The sequence below is a fragment of the Bidens hawaiensis genome, unplaced genomic scaffold (genome assembly GCF_021521415.1).
Source record: "Bidens hawaiensis isolate Kalapana, Puna unplaced genomic scaffold, B.hawaiensis_p1.1 tig00002617_1, whole genome shotgun sequence".
Taxonomy (NCBI): Eukaryota; Viridiplantae; Streptophyta; class Magnoliopsida; order Asterales; family Asteraceae; genus Bidens; species Bidens hawaiensis.
The window spans coordinates 2,678,905-2,699,365 of record NW_027491142.1 but is presented as its reverse complement, the minus strand read 5'-3'; the positions used below and the strand labels follow the sequence as shown (position 1 = coordinate 2,699,365).

The 20,461-nt window shown below is 34.0% G+C and overlaps 1 protein-coding gene across 1 annotated transcript; it reads right to left on the bottom strand.

Moving 5' to 3' along the window:
- Window positions 1-5,697: 5,697 nt before the first annotated feature.
- Window positions 5,698-8,082, bottom strand: LOC143620574 (amino acid transporter AVT1I-like). The gene is made up of 3 exons (XM_077092240.1): window positions 7,929-8,082; window positions 6,962-7,569; window positions 5,698-6,219 (listed from the first exon to the last, which is right to left on the bottom strand). The coding sequence occupies exons 1-3, from the start codon at window positions 8,041-8,043 to the stop codon at window positions 5,698-5,700; spliced, it is 1,245 nt and encodes a 414-aa protein (XP_076948355.1). The 5' UTR covers window positions 8,044-8,082.
- Between the last annotated feature and the right edge of the window lie 12,379 nt (window positions 8,083-20,461).

Sequence of the window (20,461 nt, the reverse complement as noted above, 5' to 3'; positions counted from 1 at the left end):
ATTTTTATGGTAATTTAGTTTTTATGTTTTCTATTATTACCTGTTTTATAACAAACTATTTATGATTTTGGTAGGCAGGATAAAGAAAAATGAAAAAGAAAAATACTATAAAAGGAATTATGATTTTTATAAGCTATTTACAATACTTGTAGAGAAAAAGTCCTTTTTAATGTGGTGTAATGGTAGGAAACTTGAGTTTTTTAATGAAGACTATAGGTGAAGTATAGTTATGGCCCGGGCCCCCCCCCCCCTTTTTATATTTTTTTGCGTATTTAGTGTAAATTTACCCGTTTTGCCATAAATTTTTTTATACATGGTGTAAACTTTGCCGTTTTCGATCAAAAATTTAAGCCCGACCCCCCTCGTTTGTGAATTGTTTTAATACATTTTGAGTCCCCCCCCTCCCCCGGTATCGTAGACCAAGCTTCGTCACTGATGAAGACTCAAGTTCAAACCTCGCTTACAACATTTTAGGGGACATGAGTGGATCAATGAAGGAAGACTGTGATCATTATGATCTCTAGTTCGATATTGAGGGTATCTGGGTTTTACCACCAGTGGGCCTTCGGGTCGATGGGTTTTCTCTGGAAATGGAGATAACTTAGAGGCGCTTGAGAGCTCCGTACGGTTGAGTTGGGCTGGCTGGCGGTGACCTCTTGCCATTGGATCACTCCGTACGGAATATCTAGGCATTATATGTTTGTTAGTCATTTAATACAAAAATAAAAAGTTTTTTAACGTATATATAAATTAGAAAACATGCATAAAATAAAAAATTATTTCAAAATTGTATGATAAGAATGTCTTTAGAAGGATTACAATGTTATTAGGATTCTAATTGGTTGTTTATATACATATATATATATATACATATATATATATATATATATACATATATATATATATAGGGGTGGGTTATTGTACAATAATCAGTTATCGTACATTAGGTATGCGAAATTTATAAAACGTCGATTTAACGCGGTGGCATAATCGTAAATAACCTAAATCTAATTCTACAATCTAATTCATCAATTGATTCATCAGACGTCCATCCATATCAATATAATTCAATCGTCGATCCATATCAAATTGGATCTACAGATTGACATCAAACTAAATTGAGTTATCTAAACCTAAAAAATGTTTGTTACCTGCGAATAAACTTCAAACACAATCGGTCAATTTTTTTTACAATTAAACAAACGATTATTGTTTTTTCTTCAATGTTTCGCCTAATCATACATATTTGAGCCTTCAATTTTACAGTTGCAACTTATTTTGGATGTTAAACAAAAGTGAAGACATTGTGCATTTAAACGTTCTGAGAAAAAACGAACACCTTTAAACGTTCAAGTTTAAAAGTTATGTACCAAAACTTTAGAAGTTCTAACAAAAAGGTTTAGAAGTTCTAACAAAAACATCAATCGATTATGGAATTGCAGAAATAATGCACTCAATCGAGCTCTGATTAGGGTTCAAAATATTATGTTCAAACGTTCTGAACACAAAACTGAAAACCTTTAAACGTTCTGGCCAACAAAGAACATCTTTAAACGTTCTAATACGTTCACAGATGTTCTGGGTGTTAAAAAAATAAACATCTTTAAACGTTCTAAGAAGTTCTGGGTGTTCAAAAAAGTTTAGAAGTTCTGAATCCTGATAAAGTTTAAGTTTAGAAGTTCTGGGTGTTCAAAAAAGTTTAGAAGTTCTAAGAAGTTCTGGGTGTTCAGAACTTCTAAAACTAACAAAAAAAAATTAAACACTTGTAAACATGTAATTGAACACTGAAATCACTTCATATAATCTCATAATCATCAAACAAACATCAATCGACCGTTAATTTTATCATTGATTCGATCATATGAACAAAATTTGGAACGTCTGCAACCGGGTTTACCCAAAACTCAAAATTGATTAATTGAAACTTCAGATTGATGATTAATTGGACCAATTTCAAAATTTTAATTGATCAATCAGTTCAACATTTAAATTTCAATTGGTCAATTTTATCAACTGACATGTGAAAAAGGCGTGACGAGGAAGATGGTGTTCACGACGGTACCGTCGACGATTGCGACGGTGGATGCAATCATTGGAGGGTGACGGTGAAGGTGTACATAATCGATGGAGTAGTGGATCAGAGTTGATGGAGCAGAGGATCAGAGCAGTGCGTGATTTTTGAAAATTGATGGCGTAGAAACTCGCGTACCTATTGTATGATAAGAGATTATTGTATTGGATCCTTTATATATATATATATATATATATATATATATATATATATAATAAATGTTCTTAATACCACATTACATCATCTTACAAAATTTCCCACATCTCCCTCTTATTAAATGCATTTACCTTTTTATTAATAGTTTTATATTTTACTCTTTTTTTTTCCTTCTAAATCAATTATTTTCTCTTTTTAATAATTATTTGTTAATTTAAAAGTTTAATACAAACATAGATATATTATTTAGTTTTATATAAATATGTTGTATTAGTTATTAATATTAAGCTTTTATAAGTAACAAATTTTCACGTTGATTTAGATAAAATAATTAATTTCAAATAAATAAATTTTAACTTTATGTTTGTTTTGCAATGAAGATTAATAAAAGCTAAAGTCAATCACTATAGATGGTTTGATTTAGGGATGAGAAAAATTGGTACCGGTACCATACCGAAATCGGTACCGATTTGGTACCGAATCGGTATCAAAGTTTTAAGTTTCGGGATCGGTACGGTACCGGTATTTCCCGATTTTTACCCTCGGTACCGGTACTATCCCGGTACCAGTACCGAACCGAATATTTCGGTACCGGTAACGGTACCAAGAATTTTCAATTTTCGGGATCAGGAAAATCGGGATCGGTACCGGTACCATCCCATGCTCATCCCTAGTTTGATTTGTTTTCTAGACAACCTGTTTTAACACATGGTAAGTGATGTGTTTCATTATCTAAATTTGAAATAAAAAATAAAATGAAACTACTAATTTTGATATGTAGGTTAAAACTACAAATACTGTATACAAAAAAATATTTTGAGATTTATTAATTTTCAACAACTTTTAATTTCCGTATTGTGTAATGTAATGTATTCTACCATATATTATATATTTATATCATTTGATATATTACATTGTGTTATTATCTAAACAAGTTTATTTATTCTAACTTGTGTTCTACATGGGTCTTAATGTCATTACACATAAGTGATCCTTACAAAATCTTCTCATTTCTCTCATGTTAAATATATATTTCTTTTTCTTATTAATAGTTTTATATTTTATCTTTTTTTTCTTTTCAATATATTATTATTGAGTGAACTACAGTTTTTGTCCCTATAGTTTGTAGAAATCTACGGTTTTAGTCTAATAGTTTTTCCTCATTTCTCTCACATTAACTACATTTCTCTTTTTAATATTTCATTTTCAATTTTTAATAATTCCATCATAATTTAAAAGAATTAATACCATCATAAATATGTTAATTTGTTTAATATAAAATGTATTGCATTAGTTATTAATATTAGATTTTTATAAGTAACCAACACAAAACGGGTGGGTTTCTTTAACCGATTAAAGTATCAAACATTTTTCATGTCAAAACAGTTTAAGATTATATTGAGTTTTGCTCCACGAGTTGGTTTAAAAAAGTTGTCATTTACAACTAAGTTTTGATATAGAAAAGAACAAATAAATATTTTATGACTTATGATTTTTTTAACAAATTTTTATTTCCAAATTACGTAATGTGTAACTTTTTTACTGTATAGCATATCTTTATATATGTGATACATTATTTTTTTGTATTTCACATTATATTATTATTTTAAAAAATTACTTATTCTAACCCGTGTGCTACACGGGTAACCAACCTAGTGTGTGTGTATATATATATTATAAATGAAAACATAAAAATTCTATGTGTCGCGATGTAGTCGCTCCCCCTTTTTTTGGACTCACCATATTTGCTTGATTTTTAAATGGAGGCTTCTCATGCATTTGACCCGAATTACGGGTGTGAGTCTCATCAAACCCAGATATTTCTTAAACGAGTTATAACATCTCATTAAATTAAAAACTAATCTCACCAAATATTGATATAAAAATCCTATAAAGTAGGGATATACTAAAAATTAATTTTTGATTTATTTAAAATATATATATATATTATTTATAATTAAAAACCAATTTTATAGTAAAAAAATAAACGGGTCTTGGGTCTCATCAAACCCATATACCTTTTAAACCAGGTTATAACATCTCATTTATTTGTGAAACAATTTATCATCAAACCATAAGTATATTATTACCTTTAATGCAATCAAAAAATAAAAATTCAAAAAATAAACAAATATTAGAAACAAATAATATCAAACAACCCCCGTAATACGGGGGATAAAAACTAGTATATATATATATATATATTTAACATAGGGGAAAGTAAATACGGTGTTGTTAGCCGTGTAACCTTACACGTAAAGCCAATCAAAACTACGTAGTTTTGATTTTAAATCCCTCGTCTATTTTAAATTAGGAAAATTGGATATTAATAATCCAAACTATCTACTATCGACCAATATTAATCCCAACTACTAATATGACTACCCACCACTCTAACTTTCAACTTTGCTACTAGCAACAATCTCAACCTAGCGAGCGGTTAACTTTGTCAGTTAAGTAGGTGTAAAATGACAAAAATACCCCATCACATTAAAACAAAAAAATCCACTAATTTAATAGATCTTGAATAAGAGAAAACAAAATTAAAATTTTACATTAATAGGCAACAATCACCAAAGAAACACCGGTTCGGGTTTTGATAAGTTTCGGTTCGGGTTTTGGTCGGTTTCGGTTTGGTTAATCGATTTGGAACTGGTTTTGATAGAGAAAATTACAAACCGGTTCCAAAACGACGGTTTCAATCGGTTCGAAGCTAGTTTCTACATAATCGGTTTCAAACCGGTTCGGTTCGGTTAACCGGTTTACTTGCCCACCTCTAAATTTGGGGGAAGAAGGTGCAGCTAACGTTTTCCATTTTCAATATTAATTAATTCAGATTTTTATAAAAAAAGGAAATGTGTTTAGATAAATGATGAGGTTTAAATTAGAACTACGTAGTTTTTATTGGTTTTGTGTGTAAGGTTACACGACTAACAACATCGTATTCACTTTCCCGTTTAACATATAACTTTAGGGTAAAAATTTTTTTACAATCGTATTTAAAAGTTAATCTTAATTAATGCATTATGTTTATCGATCTTATTACATAAAAATTGTTAATCTTGTATTGGAGCTTGTCAAGCATAAGATCTTTCATAAGAACATAATCTTGAACATATATAAGATCGTAAAATCTTGATTTGATCCAATCTTACTTCACTTGAGTTGTACAAACATATGGATTAATTACTGGCTAAAACGAATAAAATAACTCGGTAAAATCTTAATTCTTAGCAACCTAAAGTAGATCATATATAGCTCGATAAAATAACTCGTCCTCTTGCTACTATTGAATGTCATGTATAAAATGTTCTTATTGGTGCGCGATGGGAGTCCCACAAAGTAGACAATAGGCGAATTTTAGGAGTGTCGACTATGAAGGTAAATAAAAGTACCAAGAAATTATAACATGAAGTTATACACAATTTTGAAGTACAATAGATATATATATAGTTATTAAAGTTTCACTTTTATTTAGGTAAAACCTCCTTTATAATGTCTGTTACAGCAGTGTAAGTACCTATTATTGCAACAAACGTTCCAAACAACAAGATCATGTAAATCATCATCAGTTCCACCCTGAATTTCTTAAATCCTATGACGATCTTGCAATAACACAAACACGGAAGCAATACGGACACTGTAATGCTTAAAAACGCCCCGATAAACGCCATCACATATCCAAAATACGGGACCACCAATGCCACAAACACCGTGCTTATCACCAGAAATGTTCGAAGAAGACAACTCATCAGCCTGCTTTCACGAAAAGGAAATGTTTCTTCTACCGCGGTTGCAATTGGTGATATGACTAGAGCGTATTTGGATACCGGGTTGATCAGTGTCGTGTAGATTGCTATTTTTGAGCTTATGTATTTTGTGGGAAGATTTAACGTAACTTGTGATGTTAGGTGTTCCCCAAACATGAGGTAACCAAATATTGACATTGATCCATAACTGATAGTGCTTATAATAAAGCAAACAACTAGAACCTGAATAAAAAGTAAGAAGGTTATTTACGTTAAAATGACCATAAAAATGATCAGTTTTAGGTAATATATGCTGGGGGAAGGTTCATGTACATTTTAATCTTAACATGAGAACGTAGGAAATAACACTAATTTATAAAAAACTGAGAACGCAAGAAACAATAACAACTACAATACCAATCTACATAAACAATGACTTATAATAACAAAGAAAAAAACCTAAAAATTACAACAAAATAATAAAAAATCAAGAACAAAATAATAACAGCAAATACCAACAATACTTATAACAGCAAAAGAAAAAAATATAATAATAACAACAAAATATAAATCAACAAATACTTATAACGTCTCATATTCGAAAATTAGCAAATACGAACAAAGAATAACAACAAACAACTATAAAACTAAACCTAATGATAACAACAAATTGATTCTCACTGTTTTCATGTTAAGAATTATTATTATGCTGTATACGCTATATAACGACACAACCTTATACCGATAGTAATGTTAAAAGAAAATCGTCTTTTATATATAGTAATATTTTGATCGATCAGATTAAAGTAATAAATCTCGATTTTATCAACTTTTCTAAATAATGTAAAATATAAAAGTTACTCGGCTTAAAAAATTGTTAAAACCATATTCAACTTTATTTTTTTTATTTAAAAAAAAAGTCAAAACTAGAGACTTTATTTAGTTTTTCACCTTTAAACCAACCATTTTAAAGCTTTTATTATACCTTGGGGAACTGAGACTTGTCTTTCATGGAATTGCATATAGTTGGAAAGACAGCATGACCACAATAACAAAAAGTGAACAAACTTATAGCAGTTGACATCCCACTCCAATTCCACAGTTCCCCTCTTTCATGGAATCCAATTCCATCAAAAGCACCACCCCAAAACACAGCCAACACCAGAGCCAATGATGCCATCACCCCACCAGCAGAAACATATGCCAACACACCCAAACTCCTTAGCCATGTCGTAGGCAGCACAACAGCAGCACTCAACAACACAAACCCTTGTTTCCCCCCAATCTTATTCCCAAAAACCACAAAACTTTCTTTTGGAAACAACTTGTGTAAGTTGTCCCCTTCCATTATTAGAAACTCCACCGCCACGAAAAACAGCTCGAGGTACAAGAATGTTGAAACCATCGCTCGCCCTTTCTGACCAAACGCCAGGTGGCCGATGTCAGGGTAGGATTTTATTAGGGGGTCGGAATCCATGCATCGCCGAAGAAGTAGCCCGGTGTAGAAACATAAAAGAGCCACTAATAATAGTAACAGCAGGCTTAACCAGCCACCTTTTGAGAGTGCATAGGGTACTGATAATATTCCCACACCTGAAGAAATAAATTATAAAAAAATGACACTTTTGAGATGGGATATATGAGATCATGCATAAACTTTTTAAAGTTTTTATTGCAGATTGTTTGTTTATTAAAAAATGACATTTTAGAGCTGGGAAATTTGAGATCATGCATAAAGTTAAGTTTTTATAGCAGATTATTTGTGAAAACAAAACAAATAAAAAAAAAAGAAGAAAGAAAGATGAAAATATTGAGTTGGGAAATATGAGAACATGCATGTATTGCAGATTATTTGTGAAAACAAAAATATTGAGCTGGGAAATATGAGATATGATCATGCATAAAGTTTAAGTTAACTTCTATAGCATGTGACTAAATGATTAATTAATTACCAGATAAGGTATTAACTCCATTGAAGCAAGTTCTTATGAAGGTGGTGCCTTTGGCTGGCAATTGTGGATGCTGGTTTGCGCTCTGATCAGTTCCCTCCATGTTATTGGTGTTCATGTTGTAAGAACTTTGGTTGGCACCAACAACTATTGCAATTGGAGTTAATGTGTGTGTCTCATTTAAAGATGTAATTGCAATATATAGTTGGTTTTAAGTCTAGGTGGAAAGTTGCAATAGGCCAATAGGTTGTAATCCAATATCTAACTCTCTTTGTCGGAGGTCGTTCATAATAATGAACGATTATAAATACTTAAAGTTACGGATGTTCTTGTTCTTGTTAGTTCATTGAGAAGATATGTTAATTTGGCCGTGTTCGTTCGTTTGAAAGATAGACGAATACTGGGGATACATGAAAATTTGTAAATCATTTAAAACAATATACCGTTTATGCATTTATTTGCGTTTAGTTTATGAACATAGAAGCTTTTATCCCCTGTATTATGGAGTTGTTTTATATTATTCGTTTATAATATTTATATATATATTTTTTGGATTTTAATTTTATATATTGTAAGGAGATTAATAAAATACATAGGATTTGATGATAAAAGAGTTTCACAAATAAATGAAATATTATAACCCGATTTTAAAACTATCTGGGTTTTGTAAAACCCATGACCCGCTTAATTTTTTGTTACAATAAATTGTTTCTTAATTATAAATAATATCTTCTTTTAAAAAACTTGGATATTAATTTTTAGTATATTTCTATTGAGAAATGATCAAATAAGAAGTTTGATTATCCTAAGAAGGCTAGGAAGAAGGGTATTTTTGTCTAATACCTAAATATTGAAAACCCACTTAATTTAATTTCAAAAACCCACTTAATTAAAACTCACTTAATTAAAACCCACTTAAATTTTCACTTATCTCCTACAACCACCACCGCCCACCGCCACCATCTTGCCGGAAAAGTCTTCGGAAATTTTGTCGGAAAATAAAATACTATGAAAAACACAATGTAAAAAACATAATGGAATAAACACTATGAAAATAAAAACACAATGAAAAACACAATTAAATTACACAATGTAAAAAACACAATGCAAAAAACAATATGAAAAAATAAAACACACTTGTATAACACAATTTTGTAAAACACAATTTTGATAAAACACACTTTGTAAAAAACCCACGAAATTTTTTTTATTTTTATATAGCAATATGGTACTCATATAAAAGATAAAAAAACACTCGTTATTATGGTGAAATTGTTTTGAAAAAAAAATGTCGTATAAAAAAGTTATGAGCGTTTTAAAATGATGGGGGTATTTGACATGTGCTTTGTATGTGAGGAGAGAAAGTTAACAAATGTGTTATCCCTATTATGCCCTTACCCTTGTTTTACACTTGATGATCTCTCTAATCTAATCTCAACCGTTCAATTTTAAAATGAATGGACAAGATTATTTCCTATCCTTCTTAGGAAAACTAATCTTCTTATTATAATTCAACCATATTCCTATTTTATATGATTTTCATATCAAATATTTCGTGAGATTAATTTTTTAATTTAATGCGATTCTATAACCCGTTTAAGGCTATCTGGGTTTAGTGAGACCCATACCGTGAATTCGGGTCAAATACATGGTAAACCTTCATTTACAAATAAAGCAATCTGACAGCTTGAGAAAATGTAAAGAGATTTCATTTATATATATTTAAGATAACTAGTTTTTATCTCTCGTAATATATGATTGTTTTATATTATTCGTTACAGATATATATGTACATGAACAAACATGCAAACGAATAATTTATTAAACGTACTATCTTCAACGTAAATAGATTACAAGAAAGTTGTTTTTTTTTGTTGTTTCTTATCTAACTAAATAAATGTAATTTATTTAAGAGCAAAGTGTTAAAATCGTTCTTGAGGTATGCTCAACTATGTGATTTTCGTCAAAATAGTTTATTTTTTGCATATGGACCATTGAGGTTTCTCATTTATTGCCAATGTCGTCTAAATCGTTAACTCCGTTAATTATTCAACGTTATATTAGGGGCATTTCAGTCTTTTTACGTACTAGTTTATTTTAGGGTCTGTTTGGTTTGGGGTAATGGAATGAGCGATGGAATGTAATGAGCAAGGGAATGAAATGGACAAGGTAATGGAATTGACCATTACCATTCCATTGACATGTTTGGTTACCATGTGGGAATGACATGAATTGTAACATTCGTTACTTTTCAAACCCGAAAATCTGACTCTTTTAAATTTTCGGTTTTTAAATATATGTATAAATATAAATATATATGTCAAGTTTCGTCTCATGTATTTTTTTTTTATTATTTTCGTTAACCGACTTAATTTGATGTTTCGAGGTATTCATACCATTCGTATACTACATATATAATTATCGTTCATTTGTTTAATAACAATTACGACGTTTAATAGTCACTATTCGTTCTTTTTCTATTTCGTGTGGTTCAATAACGAAACTCCAAGTTCAAACATGCATACTTAAACGAGTCCCGAACTATCCAGGTATTATACGAAAAATAATCCAACTTGGTAACTTTTATCACCTTTATATAATATCTAAAAGTACAAGGTTCAACCTGTAAATTACACTTTAAATTATACTTTGATACAACTTGAAACTACAAGGGTGATTTGTGTAAAATGTTTAAAATATAATAATATATTAAATAAACCAACCCAGCCACCCTTCCCTTACCCACGTTTTTCCGGCGCCGTTTCCGGCCACCGGAAAACGTCTCCGGCCAAACCCAAACCCAAACCCAAGTTAAACATCGCTTTTAATCCAATTAAAGATCATACAACCCGTAGAACATAACGGCAAACAATAATCAACAATATTAACCGGTTATAACGTCCATTTACATGCAAATTAAAGCTATTAGACCATCCTCTATGGGGCTTGGTGGGGGCGATTTTTTGGGCGCCAAAGGGCGGCAAACACCGTAGTGGGGCACAGTTGGAGGGTGGGCGCCAACAATCCGATCGTTGCGTTGGCCGGCGCGGATGAAAGAATTTGGTGGGGCCCCTCTCAGCAGCTCTCTCCATCTCTCTCTCACACATACATACATATGCATATATATATATATATAATAGGGGCGCCCATGGGTCATTAAACCATAGCAGGGCATCTTTGGGGTGGGACTTCGATGCCCTCGGTGCTTACGTGGCGCTGACGTGGCACGGTGGAGGGGCTTCGAAGCCCCTCACCATAGCGGATGGTCTTAACGGCCGGAAATAATCAAGATATCATTAACGATCAATTAACGCCCATACGTTCCAATTTGTAGTATAATAGGACCCTAGGCTTCTTATAAACTCGCTCCAACCTTCATATTCATCAATAACACTCTCTAAAACTTCTAAAAAATTTCCAAAGAAAACCAAACTCCGGCGGGCTTGTTCTTCGTCATTCCGACACCAAAATAGGTAAGTAAAATATGTTTTTGAATCCTTTAAACCTGTCTAACTAAACCCCTAACCTAATTTGTGCAAACATGAAGCCAATTAACAGATTAAGATTCTAGGGTTTGTTAGTGTAGAAGATGATCTGGAATGTTTGTATATCTATATCAGTTTCTATTCTTTCAATAAATTAACATGTTGGTCCACTGGTTACTTCACGAGTGTTTCAATTAGGGGACCCGGGTTCAACAGTTTTGTTGTTTTGTTTTATTTTTTAAAACCTTTCTTTTAATATATATTAACCAAATAAAATCTATAAAAATTATATAAATCAAATAAAATTATATTAAATTAAATAAAATTAGTTATGATATATATATTTATCATTTTGTCACCTAAAAACCAATCTTTCAAACTCGTCAAGACTCGTTAAACTCGTTTTAATTATATATATATTATTTTGTTCTTAAACTTTATAGTTACTTTAAAACTAGTTTAGCTTACATATATACATGTATATATATATTTTCATTCGTTAAACTTTAAAATTCATTAATGTATTCGTTGTTCAAAATAAATATATCATTAACATCAAAACTTCATAAAAGTTATAATATTCAAACTTAGTATTAACATTGTAATTTAAAAATATTAGATTTAATAATTTGTTAAAATAATATTATAATATTATAATATCAAACTTCATAAAATGATGAAAAATATATAAAAATCTCGAAAACCTGATTTATCTACTTTTTATAAGTCTTTAGTTGATACTAATTTTGTGCTTTTAAATTCTAGTTCGTGACGTCCAATTGGTTCGGTTTCATTTACGCACTTTCGTTTTATTTCAAGTTTGTCTTTAACTTCAAGCTGAGTTTCTCACACCCCCTTTTTAATCTTTTAGTACTTTTGGGGGTAGCATATGTATCCTATCAAAATTACAATTTCGTGTATTCATTATTTACAAACTACAATTCGTTACATGGACTTGTGTGTTTATTTGCTTACTTGCTCAAAGATTGCGTGCTCATGGTTTCCTCATTAAGTATGATCATACGCCCCCTATCCACTCAGGACCTCGATGTTATGAGTGGAATAGGGTGTAAGGCCTCGTTACCGGTGCCATACATTGGACGTTGGATTTACTCATAAACACAGTTCTAAATATCAGAGTTATTTTAAACTTTCACAGAATAATATAAAAATCCCTCATTCATTACAAACATCCATAACTTGTCTTTTTAAAAACATAACATAAAACATAGTATCAAAACATCATGACAAATCTTCAGATGCCAGCCTCTTCAATCTTGCCATGTGTCCCGCTCAAACCAGCTGTCTCAATCTGTAACCTGCGCGCATACTAAAAGTCAGCTACGCTGAGTGAGTTCTAGTTAATCAGATGACATACAATACATTCACATACTTACATATGTACCTGAAGGTACATACCTTTATTATTACTTACATACTTACGTACATACGTACTTTCATTCTTTCTTCCATACTTTTATACATACTTTCATTCATACACATACGTTTTAAAGAGCATTCCGTCCTATAACTTACGCCGATATTATTAGGGTCCGTCCCCTACATTCACCGATATTATTAGGGTCGGTTCCCTACATTCGCCGATATTATTAGGGTCCGTTCCCTACATTCGCCGATATTATTATGGTCGGTTCCCTTTCTAACCATTCCTTCCACACCTTTCTATGCATTCATGATTATAACTTCCATACGTATACACATCATTTATATATCATATGTATATCAATCATATCTTTAAACTATCCCTCGACGAGAAGCGCTAAGTTTACAGAAGCATCTCTAAAGCAACCTGAAAGCAAACAAATGATTGATGCTATTCGAACGAAAGCCTCATACTCCAATGCTCTCAACCAAGCTGTCACTTACGAATGAAAGCGGCAATCTATAAGCAAATAGTCTCCCCACACTTGAATCAAACCATGTATCATCAATCATCCAATAGCATCTCTAAAGCAACCTGAAAGCAAACAAATGATGTGTATATGTATGGAACCTGAAAGCAAACAAATGATGTGTTTGCTTTCAGGTTGCTTTAGAGATGCTATTGGATGATTGATGATACATGGTTTGATTCAAGTGTGGGGAGACTATTTGCTTATAGATTGCTGCTTTCGTTGGTAAGTGACAGCTTGGTTGAGAGCATTGGAGTATGAGGCTTTCGTTCGAATTGGAGGGCATGGGACACGACTCGAAAGGCAGTATCGTCATATTTACCAGGGGAGTCTGTTCCACTTTACATATATTTGAATGTGCTTTAATTTTTGTCTTTTTCCTGTCTCATTGAGGACAATGTGACATTTAAGTGTGGGGATGGGAAACTGACGTTTTTATATTTAAAAAAAATTTCAAAATTTTTAAAAAATAAAAATAAAAAAAAGTCAAAAAAAAGATTCAAAATAAAAAAAATTTGAAATATGTCCCGAAATTTTAACGAAATTTTTTTTGCAAATAATGGAGAATGATAGAAAAATTTGAGATTGGTTTTTAAAACTACTATTATATATGAGATTAAATAAAAGATAATGCACTAAGCTTGGGATGTGTCGGTAGGCCCAATTAGCTTTGATAGTCATTTTTAGCAGATTTTATATATCTAATAATTTGAAAAACGGTGAAACCGAATTTCCTTGGCTTATGGTGATTTGTCAAACCATTCTGCTTTGACTCTAGTTTTCTAGCTCTCTTTGTCTAAGATGGGGTAGGTGTAGCTGTGGTTTTTGAACTTAAAATGCTTAATGCAATTGGGGGCTTGATAGGCTGGTGGCTGGGTTTAAGTGGACAACAATATCGACAAATGCGGTTTTCGCGTTTATCTAAGCTTAAAAGATAACCTATATGTTATAAAGATCAGTTTCAAATTATGATTCCATTGCAAAATAACTTTTTCAGGGACGAAAAATGTTTAAGTGTGGGGATATTTGATATGGACTAAAATATACATATTGTTATATAAATATTTCATACACTTTTAAGTGTTTTGAGCTTGGTTTTTATTGAATATTATTCTTAGTTAACTCATATGTGAGTTTTTAAGGTCTTTAATGGAGACACGCTAAAACAAATTATTTTTACTTAACTTGAGACCACGAGCTAAAATAAAGTATTTCTTTTAAGCTTGAAACGAATGATTGAATAGTCCACTCATTATTTATTATTGTTATATATTTATTGAATAAAGTATCTCACGAAACTAATGTGCAACATGAAAAAAAAAGAATTGAGTTTGATTTTAAAGTATATATACTAATCCAACGTTATATTTGTTTTGGATAGTTATATAACATGGAGTTTTGTGGGCCACAAGAATTGGAGTAAGACTCTAAGATTGGTAACTGGGTTCAACAACAGGCAGCGAAATCAACAAGTACAATAGGGAGTTTTATTTTGGTTTCGTACGTTTAAAAATACATTTACTACAAAAGAATTGGAGGCCCATAATTTAAGTTAACAGCCCATGTGAGCTTGTGACGTGTTTTAAATATGAAAAGGGGTTTGAACCCTATTGATTGGGGGGTGGGGGGGGACGTGAACAGGGAAGCCCCTGTTGGGGTGTTTTAACGAGAGCAAAGGAAAAAAAAATACAAGCTCGCTAGCAGGTCAAGCACCCAAGCTGCTCACGAAAGTCCACGGCCAAGATTTGGAAAAAGAAGCTAGTAGGCACTTCAATTAATTTAAGCTAGCAGACTGCTCAATTAATTTAACCAGGCTAGTAGCTTAATCGTATTTATTTCTTTTTACGATGAACCGCACTATATATTTTATCTTTGTTTCATTCGTAATTATGATTGGCTAAATTTTTATACTGTCTGGGTTTGGATGATTACTTTTTAGACTCGTTTTACTTTTGGTTTTGAAATATTATTGATTGGTTCATACTTTGGTAAAGTTTTTATTTTATTTGGTTGTGATACATATGCGTATTTGGTATTAATTTATTATCAATTTATTGTTCCATATGCGTCTTTGTGAATGTCTTTCATGTATGGATGCATATTAGGTTACTTACTGTGTGTTTGTAACTAGTTTATGGTTTATAGTTAACGTATTCCATAGGAGCGGTAATTGAGAGTTTAGAGATACCTTATATTTTGTCACTTGAGAGACCGGGAGGTACTTAAGTGTCGTCTGTTTTGGTCTTTTGCGGGTTTGGGTAGTGATTGCACGGGAGTGAGTTGCCCTAGATTCTTTTAGATTCTTACAGATCCGAATTATAACCGTATTTAATAAAAATACCCCTTTACGCCTTAGTGTGTTTTGTGATTAGAGAGACCGGGAGGTAGTTTAATCTTTGGGTACCTTAGCATAGTTATGTTAGGTGAGACCGGGAGGTGATCCGAACCATTAAACCGTTGAGCTTTATATGATATTTAGGGTTCTTAGGTATTGTTGGTGAGACCGGGAGGTGATCTAGCTTACTTTAGTTATTTCTTATGTGTCATATTTTTAGAATACGGTACCAATCATAAATCCAATTCCGAAAGTTTACGAGTTGACTAGTAGGATTCCTTACATAGGTAGTTGTTTTCCCTATTTGAGTTTTATCCTTATTTGTTCGTGTCTCGTGTCAGTTTTAATTAAAGTATTATTTAGTTTATATTTAATAAAAAAAATACAAAAATCAATTAAATCCATTTATTTAAGTTATTAGCCAGAGTCTAATTTAGGTGTCGCCAGAGTCTAGTTTAGGTGTCGATATCCGGACTTCATTAGGCTTTACTACAGTTGATAGGTACACTTGCCTGTCTAGTGGTCTAGCATTAGGATAGTCTAGATTTATAAATTTAAAACTAGAGTGTCTAGGTTAGGTAATATTTTAATAGACCGTTTTGCACATCACTAGGGTTAGGTCAGAAAATGTCAAAAACATTCTCTGACATCGTTAAATACTCGCGCCACCTTTCCGGCGCCGCCGTGCCGGAAAACCAGGCGGTGGCCCGAAAAGCGTATTTTACCCCATATTACACCGTTTTCACCATTTTCGTCCCGTTCGATCCAGATATGAGCTAGGGTGATCCCTAAGCTCATCTTTTGATCGGTTTATACCCGATTCCATCCGATCTCGTTACTTTAACGGTTTAGGGTGTCGGCTCGTCGTTTCTCGACTAGATCTAGCTGGTTTGGATCCATACAATATCGTACTATCATTACCTTGGGTCCGGATCGACTTTTCTTCTTGGTTTCGGCTAGAGAAAGAGAGAAATTGAGAGAGAGCTTAAGTGTGTGTTTTGGATGGTGTATGAAATGGGTGAAATGGATGGATTAATGAGTAATTTATGTTTATATATTATGGGTCATGGGCTTAAGCCCGTGGTCTTTTCTTACTTTCTTTTTAATCCAAGTCCATAACCCATATCTATTTACCCCAACACTAGCCCGACTCATAATAACTCATATTTTATTTTATTAAGTGAAACAAGAAAACATGATGTTACAAGTCTTCCCTCCTTAAAGAGGTTTCGTCCCCGAAACCTAACTATTACTGAAACAAATCTGGATAAAACTTGCGCATCTCTTCTTCAACTTCCTAAGTGGCATCCGATCCCTTGCGATGCTTCCATATCACCTTTACCAAAGGGATAAATTTATGTCGAAGTTGCTTTTCCTTGTGGTCAACAATCTCCACAGGCTGCTCGACATAGTTTAGCTGTTCATCAACCTCAATGTTTACTAACAACACATGTGACGTGTCATCGACTAGACATTTTCTCAGATGAGAAACGTGAAAAGTAGAATGAATTCCTTCCAACTCTTCGGGTAACTCTAGCTTGTAAGCCACTTCACCAACTCATTCTATAATCTTAAACAGTCCAATGTACCTTGGACTTAGATTTCCTCTCTTCCTGAAACGAATAATTCTCTTCCAAGGCGAGTCGTTGAGCATCACATTGTCACCAACGTTAAACTCGATCGGTCGTCGCCGTTTATCAGTATACGACTTCTGACGGTCTTGAGCAGCTTTCATTATTGCCTTGATCTGATCGAACCTTGAAGAGGTTTCTTGCACGACTTCCAAGATTCCAAGCTTCTTCTGACCAATTTCTCCCCAACATACCGGAGTTCTACAACGTCTACCGTATAGCATCTCAAACAGTGGCATACTAATACTTGAATGGTAGCTGTTGTTATAGGATAATTCTGCTAAATGTAGATGATCAACCCAACTTCATCCAAAGTCTAACACGCAAGCACGTAGCATATCCTCAAGGGTTTGGATAGTCCGTTCAGACTGCCCATCTGTTTGAGGATGATACGCCGTACTGATGTTCAATCTTGTCCCCATACCTTCGTGGAACTTCTTCCAAAATATCGAAGTAAATCGAGTATCTCTATCAAACACAATCGAAAGTGGCACCCCGTGCTTAGTCACAACCTCTTTTATGAACAAGCTTGCTAACGTTTCCGACGAGATAGCCTCTCGTATAGGCAGAAAGTGAGCACTTTTTGTCAAACGGTCCACAACCACCCAGATGGTATCATGATGCTTAGCTGTACGAGGTAGCTTAGTTATGAGATCAATGGTGATGTGTTCCCATTTCCATAAGGCTTATGATGTTCTGCTTTGACTTGTAAACAAGTTAAGCACTTACTGACATAATCCACCACATCATTCTTCATACCCGGCCACCAATAGTCTCTCTTTTGTACATTTTATTGGATCCTGGATGGATCGAATACCTTGACTTATGAGCTTCATCTAAGATTCGACCTCGACCTCCATGACGTGGAATCTACATATGATCAAATCTAGTCTTAACACCATGCGTGTTTTCCATCAACTGATGCTGACCGAAAATCCTTTCCTTCTTCACTAGCCCTTCATCAACCAGTACCTCTAACTGCGCTTTGAATATTTCTTCAAAAAGACTTGCATTCATAATCAATTGGTATGACTTCACTGTTGCAATGACTTCTTCATTCTTACGGCTTAGCGCATCGGCGACCACGTTAGATTTACCAGGGTAGTACTTGATATCGCAGTCATAGTCCTTTATCAACTCTAGCCATCTCCTCTATCTCATGTTCTGCTCCTTCTACTCGAAGAAGTACTTCAAACTCTTATGGTCGGTGTAAATAGTACACTTAGTACCATACAGGTAGTGTCTCCATATCTTTAAGGCATGCACTACTGCTGCTAGATCTAAATCATGTGTCCGATAAGTACTTTCGTGAACTTTCAACTGTCTGGACGCATAAGCTATCACTTTTCCTCGTTGCATCAACATGCAACCTAGTCCACGATGCGAGGCATTTGTACAAACAACCAAATCCTCATCACCTTCGGGTAGAGCAAGGATTGGAGCTTTTGTGAGTCTCTTATTCAATTCTTCAAAAAGCTTCTTCTTGAAACTTACCCCAACTGAATACTACAGACTTTCGGGTCATACCGGTTAGCGGTGTAGCTATCTTGGAGAAGCCTTCGATGAATCTCCTGTAATAGCCAGCCAACCCTAACAAGCTTCGTATATCAGTCGGGTTTTGCAGAGTCTCCCAGTTTGTTATCGCCTCAATCTTAGCTGGGTCCATGGAAATCCCTTCAATATTAATCACGTGACCTAGAAACTGCACTTCACGTAACCAGAAAGCGCATTTCGAAAACTTAGCGTATAATTTTTCTTTCTTCAAGACCTCCAACACTTCCTTCAGATGCTCAGCATGATCAGACTTGCTCTTTAAATAAATTAATATATCGTCAATGAAAACGATGACTAACTTATCCAACATCGGCCGACACACCCTATTCATCATGTCCATAAACGCTGCGGGAGCGTTCGTTAGACCGAATGACATCACGAGGAACTCGTAGTGTCCATACCGCGTCCGGAACGCTGCTTTAAGGATGTCTGCCTCTTTCACCTTTAGCTGATGATAGCCTGATCTGAGATCTACTCGGGAGAACCAACTCGAACCTCGCAGTTGGTCAGAAAAATCATCAATCCGTGGCAACAAATATCTATTCTTCACCGTAAGTTTATTCAACTCACGATAATCTATGCACATTCTCATACTTCCATCCTTCTTCTTAACAAACAGCACCGGTGCGCCCCACGGGGAAACACTCGGTCTTATAAAACCCTTATCGAGGAGTTCTTGTAGTTAAGACATCAATTCTTTCATAACGGACGGCGTCAGGCGGTAAGGTGCTTTCGCGAAGGGCGAGGCTCCTGGTACTAAGTCTATCTGAAATTTTATCTCACGCTCCGACGGCAGCCCCGGAAGGTCCTTAGGGAACACTTCTGGATAGTCGCACACGACGGGAACGTCTTTCATTTCTCTTGTCTCGGCCGTGGCCTTGACAACATGTAACACCGCATCTTTTACCCCGAAAGTTTAAAGCCCAAATATACTAACTTAAAAGGTATAGGGACCAAAAGTGTAAATTCTGAAAATCTTCTCCCACCGCGGTACGCGACGGGGTAACATTCAACCCATCGCGTAGCGCGATGGGCTTGCTGAGTCAGTGGACACGTGTCCAACGACGTGTCAACACATGGCACGTTGTGATAGGCCACGTGTCACCACCGCATAAGGCGGCGTAATATTGCGGCGCCGCGGTAAGCGACGGGTCCCAAGGAACGCATCGCGTAGTCCAAAATCGCCTATAAAAGGAGGGGGGGGGGTGACGGGCATGAGCTCCATTCATCCCAAACACACCTCCATTTTCACACACTTAACCTCGAAAGGCGTGCCCCGTTGCCGTAACAAGCCGACGTGCGGATTTCTCGTATTTTATGCAAGAAACGAAGTTATAATCAAATATCAATTATTTAAGCGAGTAGATCAAGATCCTGCCTTTTTCTTATTATCAATCTAAGCATCCGAATTAAGGTAGGAGTTATATTTAAGTTATTTTGATTATAGCTTTGATTATCAATCGAGGCTATGGCCTTTAACCTTGATCGTATTTTACAAACATTCATTCACAATCAAGTTTTCATAAAATGTTACTTCATGATTAAGTAATGTTAAACAAAAGATATATTTTGACGGGCATGTAGTAACTGGAAGGGGGATATCACTAGTAGTAAGTTT